Below are 8573 nucleotides of genomic sequence, written 5' to 3'. Positions count from 1 at the left end.
GTTCGGTTAAGTATAAAAGTTTGGCAAGCTAAATATATACCGCTAATACACACTGCTTTGCAAACAATCGAGATTGATATAAGAGATGAGTTTGGACAACCTATACCATTCGAATATGGTACATTGACTATAACACTACATTTTAAGAGATTAGACTAAAAATGACATATTACGATGCGTGTTTCAATATTCAACACGGTAGCGGTAGACAAAGTGGCATCAAACGCGTCTATGTAGGCGCCTCAAATCAACGCGGTTGTAACAATAGCATCGTTACGAAGGTAAGTTATATCTCTTTCTCGCTCGCACGCCGGATTATAACGTATCGTTCCGTCTCTTTTACTCGTACACCCGATCACGTGACGTCAGTACTCTCCGTCTCGCTCACTCGCACGCGCGGCCACGTGATGTCGGTTCCGTCTTCCATCTCGCTCGCTCTTGCGCCCGGTCGCGTGACGTCACACGTAGCATCGCGCGGGCACGTGCGCGTAGGTATACGCCGAAAAGTGGGGTAAACACGTGGTTCCGACTGCGTGGGCGGCTGGAGGGTATAAATACGGAGCCACACCAGGAAGGAACAACCAGTCGGTTCCAAATCACCGACACTCCGGGAGTACTCGGAGCTCCTTGGCTGGGTGTTCTCGGCTTCCTTATACCGGGTGTACTCGGTTTCCTGAAAACCCCTGACACCGGGCGTTCTCGGCTTCCTGACATAGGCCGGCTACGGCCTTCCTGACACCGGGCGTTCTCGGTTACCCGCACTCCTGTGCCGGACGTTCTCGGCTTCCTGACACAGGCCGTTTACGGTCTCCTGATACCGGGCGTACTCGGTTATTCCGCACCCCACTTCTACGCCGGGTGCTCTCGGCTTCCTGATACCGGGCGTACTCGGTTACCCGTTTCTTTGCCTGTTACCTGTCCTTTAATTTCGATTCTTAATTTTGTTTTATTTTCAGCGCAGATTTAGAATATTTTCACTCGGTCGGCGACGACGCGATTACCCGGAGTTACAACTTCCTCGCCGGATTTTTCCTTGGATATCCTCCGTCCCGAGCGTTCCGTCCGCATAAGCGCCCTCCTAACAAAGCGAGCGTATCGTGACCCCTTCCTCAGGCGAGCGATAGCTATTAAGTTGCGTTAGCATTAAGTCGCGTTACTTGTAATATTTTCCGAGCGTTAGTTTGTAAGATCCGCGTCTCAATCTACGCCGCGAGCGCTTAATTTAGTTTAAGTTTTCTATGTGTTCTCTATGCGAGTACGTTACAATTAGTTTTAGGTTCTTTCCGTGTGTGATCAAACGTTCCGGGGAACACGAGTTCCGAAGGTGTTAACTTCCTCTCTTCCTAATAAATTTTATTTTATTCTTTTGTATCACGGAGTGTGAGGAGAAATTGATTTAAATAAATATTTTGTTAATTTCTTTTCAAATCGGAGTTCCTTCTTTTCTCGACCCTGGCACCGGCGAGCTAATCCGTGACCGCGAGAAAAGTCGTACCGTTACACGGTCATGGAATCGGTAGTTTTCTTGGTGGTCTCTTTTGACGTGTTTTACCCCTTTTATCAAAAGGAGCCAGGGCCATCGGTAAAGAAGTTGCTCGCTCTGGTATGAATGTAGCTCGTGATGTAATTCAAAGAGATATACCGTTTAAAAAAGCTTTTAACAGCCGTATGAAAGATTCAGCTGAGAACCTAAGACGGAAAGCCGAAGAAAAAATTGATATTCTCATGGAGGGTTCGGACTATAAAACGCCGAGAAAGTCAAATATACAGCATTTAATTAACATTCGCGACAACGATCATATCGTAAGGCTTCAAAAGAAAAAAAAAAAGATTTACAGTAACAAAACACCGAAAACTAAGACAAACACGTTGAAGAAGAAGAAGAAAATAAAAAAGAAAAAGAGTTCTATTCGCGATAAACGAACTGTAGTTGACATTTTTCAATAACATATTTGACGTAAAGCAGACGACGACATGGCCTTTTTACACTCTCATTCGTGCGAGTGTCTCAAATCAGAATTGGAATTATTCACCGTCCCACCAATGCAAGCAACAATTGAAAACTCGCAATGGTTACATTACAAACCAATATCGTCGTTAACCGATTGTTAGGGAAGTTAGAGCACTTCCTAGTTATTTCTTTGTGTCAGAGGTTTAGTTTTAGTTTAGTAAGATTGGCTCTAGTGGAAGAAAGTGTGTCATGGCGAAGTGTGTATCGTACGTGTGCAACACGACCACGTTGAAATATATATCAGTTTAAGCAATTTCGCATATTCATTTTTCCACATAATATACAGTCCACTAAAGGCCCAAACATTGGTCCTTTGAGCCGGATACGACGAGCGAATCTCGCAATCAACACAAAATCGTCTGTCGTGTCAAAATGCATTAATAAGCATAACAAAGCATACGGGTCGCAGCGGTTGCAACCGGCGTACAATCAGTACACAAGGAAGGCACAGGATACAGCGGTTATCACTGGCTTAGCACGCAATTCACAGCATCGGCAAGGACATAGAGGGTTAAGTCGCACAGCGTGCGACTCAAGGCAATAAGAGGTTAACTCGCACAGCGCGCGACTCAAGGCAATAGGAGGTTAAGTCGCACAGCGCGCGACTCACGGCAATAAGAGGTTAAGTCGCAACACACAACAGCAAACGGAAGAGAGCACGATCAACATCAACCTTACGAGATAACTGTTATACGTTGATATCACGCTCATTATTAGCGCAACATGGACGAAAAAAAAATTATCATATGCTTCAGACAGCATTCATACGTCATAGGTGCAGACATTACGATGATGTACCGCCAAGTACTGGTAGAGCCATCGCAACGCGCGTATCAGCGAATCCTTTGGAGAGAAGATTCATCACATTGCATAGACACATATGAACTAAACACTGTTACATATGGAATGGCGTCAAGCCCCTTTTTGGCAATCAAGTGCCTGTTTAGCTTAGCTGACAAACATCAAGAAACATATCCTAAGGCAGCAACTATCATACGCAAATTTATGTATGTAGACGATTTGCTGTTTGGCGCATCGTCAAAGGAGGAAGATATTCAACTCGCAAAGGATGTATCATACATTTTGTCATCAGGATGTTTCGAACTTCGCAAATGGATATCCAACGAACCGCAAATACTTGAAGACATCGGAATTTCTAACAGCGACCAGCAAGTTATTGAGATAGGTGAAGCAGGAGCTACAAAAACTTTAGGACTATCTTGGTTATGTACCAATGATGAGTTAATATATTATGTCAAGTTAGAGTTAGACAAAAGACCGGCCACCAAACGAACTATGTTATCAGTAATTGCTCGTCTTTTTGACTCAATAGGACTTATCGGTCCTTGCATCATTATCACCAAAGTCATGTTGCAGAAATTGTGGAAGCTGAAACTCTCGTGGGACGATGAGCTCCCGGTTGATTTGCAATCCGAATGGTCGCAATTTCTTAAAGAGCTTACTTACATTAACGACATTCGCATTCCTCGGCAAATTTGCTGCTCATCACCACAGTGTGTTCAAATCCACGGATTTTCGGATGCGAGCGAAGCAGCGTACGGAGGCTGCATATACATTCGGTCAGTAAATACAGCAGGGTCAACATTTGTTCAACTATTATGCGCCAGATCAAGAGTTGCGCCTTTGAAGCCACTTACAATGCCCAAACTCGAATTAAGTGCCGCGCATCTTTTTGTAAAATTAATAGCCAAAATCAAGACAGCATTAGACTTGAACATCGACTCCGTGCATTACTGGAGTGATTCGACTTTCATTCTCAGTTGGATACGATTTGAGCCACATCGACTTCAAACATTTGTACGCAATCGAGTGACTGACATACAAGCGTTATCTTCGGCAAGTAATTGGAAACATATTCCATCATCAGAAAATCCAGCCGACTTACTGTCTCGGGGAGTGTCTCCGAGGACATTAACTGATTCAAATTTATGGTGGCATGGGCCAACTTGGTTGGCAGAGAGCGAAGATCAATGGCCTACACAGAACAATGATATTCCTATCAATTTACCCGAGGTGAAAGAATCAAGGCTCAAAATCAGTGTCTTACACTCACAAGTTGGATCTACTATCATTAAGTTTAAAAATTAATTCCAAATAGGGAAACTAATAAGAATAATGGCGTACTGCCAAAGATTCATTAACATACGAGTAAATAAATCAACAATAAGGGGCCCATTCAGCGCGGAGGAAGTTCATCAAGCCAAAATCACGCTAATAAGATTAGCACAACTGGAATCGTTCCAGAGGAAATCCACGCGTTATCTATAGGCAAGATAATAGGAACTCGAAACAAGATTTCAAGTTTGAATCCTTTCTTACACAAGGACAACACACTCAGAGTAGGAGGGCGTTTAAGACATGCGGACTTTGATTTTGACAAGAAACATCCAATAATATTGGCGGCCAAGCACCCTCTAAAACTCATTTTTGAGGATGAACATAAGCGATTGCTGCATCTCGGCCCTCAAGCATTGCTATCACAAATCAGAGAGAAATACTGGCCCATTGCAGGTCGGAACCTAGCGCGTCAAGTGGTGCATCAATGCCTCAAGTGTTTTCGGTACAGACCCAAAGGAATCACAAATGGCGGATTTGCCACACGATCGCGTGTCACCGACTCCTGTTTTCTATAACGTAGGCACAGATTATACTGGACCCTTTATCATAAAGGATCGTAAAGGAAGAGGATGTAAGACGCACAAGGCGTACATCTGTTTATTTATCTGCATGGCTACCAAGGCCATCCATTTGGAGCTGGTGTCTGATCTCACCAGCGAAAACTTCATTTTGGCACTGCGCAGATTTACAGCTCGTCGCGGACGACCAGGCAAGATATCATCCGATAACGGCACCAATTTTGTTGGGGCCTGTTCAGAGTTAAAACTTCTCGGTGAGTTTCTCACATCGAATGAAGGCGAATTGCAGAATCGTCTTGTATCAGAAGGAATTAATTGGAGCTTTATACCTGCCTATGCGCCGCATTTTGGCGGCATATGGGAGGCTGGTATAAAATCAACCAAGTACCATTTACAACGTGTCATCGGAAAGGAGCTACTAACGTTTGAAGAATTTTATAGTTTATTGACGCAAATAGAGGCGATACTAAATTCCAGACCCCTATCTCTAATGTCATCGCATCCCATGGACTTGCAGCCGCTCACGCCTGCCCATTTCATCGTTGGACGGACATTGACAACCGTGCCTTGTCCAGATCTAACCGACGTCAATCAGAATCGTCTCTCTCGTTATCAACGGATACAACAGATGCAGCAGAATTTCTGGAAACGATGGTCTAAGGAATTCGTTTCGGAGTTACAATGTCGTTCAAAGTGGAAATCTAACATCGGCGCTCTCAAAGTAGGCGATTTAGTATTGGTGAAGGATGACAACGCACCTCCTTTGCATTGGCAGCTCGGCAGAGTAAGTGAGTTGTACCCGGGAGCCGACTCTGTAAAGCGGGCAGCAACCATTCGCACGTCTGAAGGAGTTGTGCGTCGTGCTGTAGTCAAGCTAAGTCCTCTACCCATAGAGACCAAGTCAACAAACATTAGAATCGATCAGTCCAACAACGATAAATTACAGCATAATTAACGCATTTACTCTTTAGAGAGTCATGTGTCACTATAGTCAATTACTTTAGCAATTTTTTTTTTCTTCTTTCTTTTTGTTATTTAGTTTAATCCTATTTATGTTGAATTTATTTGCGAGTGTACAACGTATACAATGTTCATGCAACATTTATAATTTAATGCCGACCTAATTTGTCAATTTTATTGAAAGACCCTCAGTCTTTCAAAACGGGGAGCATGTTAGGGAAGTTAGAGCACTTCCTAGTTATTTCTTTGTGTGCAGAGGTTTAGTTATAGTTTAGTAAGGTTGGCTCTAGTGGAAGAAGGGGTGTCATGGCGAAGAGTGTATCGTACGTGTGCAACACGACCACGTTGAAATATATATCAGTTTAAGCAATTTCGCATATTCATTTTTCCACATAATATACAGTCCACTAAAGGCCCAAACACCGATGATTCGCCTATACAATTTGTTATACCAGGGCAGGGGAAAGAATACATCGACTTACCACATACCATGTTATGTATCAGTGTTCAAATAAGACCGACCGTTTCCAAAGAAATTCTAAAAAAAGAAGAGGCTTCAGGTGCTGTTGATAAGCTAGTAGGACCCGACAATAATTTTATGCATTCGTTATTCAATCAGGTAGATGTGTTTTTCAATCAAAAATTTGTAACACCCCCAAATAATGCCTACGCTTACAGAGCTTATATAGAAACATTGCTTAATTATGGCCCTGCTGCAAAAAACTCTCATTTAACAAGTGTGTTGTGGTATAGCGATACGGGTAGTGAAATGGCGCAACCATCTTAAACGCCGGTTTTCTAAAACGGTGTTCGTTAACAGCTAATGCTAAGAAAATTGACCTTATGGGTCATTTACATTGCGATGTTTTCAATCAAGAAAGGTTTCTGATAAACGGCGTAGAAATGCGTTTGCGGATGATACGATCAAGAGACGCTTTCTGCCTTATGGATCAAACCGAACGAGGTTTCGAAGTTCATATACTCGATGCTACGCTACTTGTCAGACGTTCAAAGATTTCATCAGGTATATTATTAGCCCACGCTAAAGCTCTTTAAAAAATTCCAGCAAAGTATCCTCTTACGCGTGTTGAAGTAAAATCTATATCTATACATAGCGGTATATATGGTGAAACGCTCGACAATGTGATACTTGGTCAGATACTAAAATGTTTAATAATCGGTTTTGTCGATAATAGAGCATTCAACGGAAATCGCACGCTTAATCCTTTTAATTTTCATCATTACAAAATTAATTATTTATCTTTATACGTTGATGGCACACAAATACCTAGTAAACCGCTACAACCAGATTTTACAAAAGAAGGCCTGTATATGGATGCCTATCACACACTATTTTCTGGAACGGGTATATATTTTCTAAACGAGGGTAATTCTATTTCTCGTGAAAATTATCCAAATGGGTACTGTCTCTTCGCATTTGACCTCACACCGGATCTTTCGGCAAACAACAATACGCACTGGAATTTAATGAAGCACAGGAACGTTAGAATTGATGTGCGTTTTGAAGAAGCGTTAAAAACTACGGTAAATTGTATCATTTACGCCGAATATGATAATATTTTAGAAATCGATGCTTCTAGACAGGTAATTGTAGACTATGGGGGATAAACGCTGCCGAGAACTGAAATAAGCGCACTATGGAAACGGGTACTACTGGAACAACGACGCCTGGAACAAAGAACGCATATATTTACCCGGCAGTCTGTATCGGTTTTTGATCGTGTATAGTACTACAGCTTATACTCAAGATAACAATTCTTTTACAAACACGCTTACAAATATGGATATCGTTGTCGATATACAAGGTTTCAAAGACGCTGAAGAATCTTTCTTTCCAAAAGAAGTTGCTATTCTCTCTATAAACGCAACCCACTGTGCTCATTGGATCATCGCGCAACCGTGTTCTTTTATTGAACTACCAGATCGTTCAAAATCTCAAAATAATTGGCTTAGTAAAATTTTCCACGATATTGAATGGTATGAAGAAGATACACCATATAAAAACTTACGACGACATTTGAGAACGATTGCACAGTTTACCAACCGCATATTCACTCAGGGCTTTGATAAATCAACATTCCTTCATCGTATTACCAGCAGAAACATTATAAATTTAGAAGAAGAGAAAGAATGTTCGCTATTTCATCAATTACCTCGATTAGAACAGACCTGCCTTCATAACATAAAAAGTAAAACAAACAATTGCGAATATACATGTGCTTTAAATAACGCATTACGCCTTGAAAAATGGCTTAAAGAATACGGTCTTTTGGATTCTACATCATTATTATCATTGACATCACCGTCATCACCACCCGCACCATCGTTTTCTACGACTTGGTGTAATCGTAATAATCATCATAATATCAAAGAAGAAGAAGAAGAAGATATCTCTCCGGTCAATTCTTGGTGGTTATGAACACCCACCAATTACGGACAGCTCTACAAAATATACCGTGCGATACCATAGGCGTTTATGCCTCTGACGAGATACCAGCTGTGTGGAGTAAACCTACGGCTATTATTGCTAATACCGATGATCATACAAAACCCGGGACACACTGGGTCGCTGTGTACGTCGGAAGGGACGGCATCGGACACTATTTCGACAGCTATGGGTTGCCACCCATCATCCCCCAACATCTCAAACGACTTAGAAGAAACTGCAAAATCATACTCTACAACCCTGAACAATTTCAAAGCAACACTTCTAACGTGTGTGGACAATTTTGTGTCATGTTTACGCATCTTATGTGTACTGAGTTTGGCATGCATAAGTTTCGTGATATTTTTTCGAACGATTTATCACGAAATGATAAAATAGTTCGCGACTATTATAATTCGTATGTAAAACGTCATCAGCATTACATTTCTAAAAAAAGTCAATTTACGAGTGGCGGTATTTCAAATTTGTACGGGTCGCT

At 41.9% G+C, this 8573-nt stretch overlaps 1 protein-coding gene across 1 annotated transcript; it reads left to right on the top strand.

Moving 5' to 3' along the window:
- The first annotated feature begins 161 nt into the window (after positions 1–161).
- Positions 162–5623, top strand: LOC120358842. Its single transcript, XM_039454412.1, has 5 exons — positions 162–281; positions 2298–2521; positions 2767–4087; positions 4213–4543; positions 4599–5623. The coding sequence occupies exons 1-5, from the start codon at positions 162–164 to the stop codon at positions 5621–5623; spliced, it is 3021 nt and encodes a 1006-aa protein (XP_039310346.1).
- The last annotated feature ends 2950 nt before the right edge of the window (positions 5624–8573 follow it).

The sequence above is a fragment of the Solenopsis invicta genome, chromosome 1, assembly GCF_016802725.1.
Source record: "Solenopsis invicta isolate M01_SB chromosome 1, UNIL_Sinv_3.0, whole genome shotgun sequence".
Taxonomy (NCBI): domain Eukaryota; kingdom Metazoa; phylum Arthropoda; class Insecta; order Hymenoptera; family Formicidae; genus Solenopsis; species Solenopsis invicta.
This window is presented reverse-complemented; position numbering and strand designations above follow the sequence as displayed.

Coding starts and splice junctions, on each gene's coding strand:
- LOC120358842 (XM_039454412.1), top strand. CDS start 162: ATGACATATTACGATGCGTGTTTCAATATTCAACACGGTAGCGGTAGA. Junction 2,522..2,766: donor CATCGGCAAGGACATAGAGG/GTTAAGTCGCAC, acceptor CATATGCTTCAG/ACAGCATTCATACGTCATAG. Junction 4,544..4,598: donor GAAATACTGGCCCATTGCAG/GTCGGAACCTAG, acceptor TTTTCGGTACAG/ACCCAAAGGAATCACAAATG.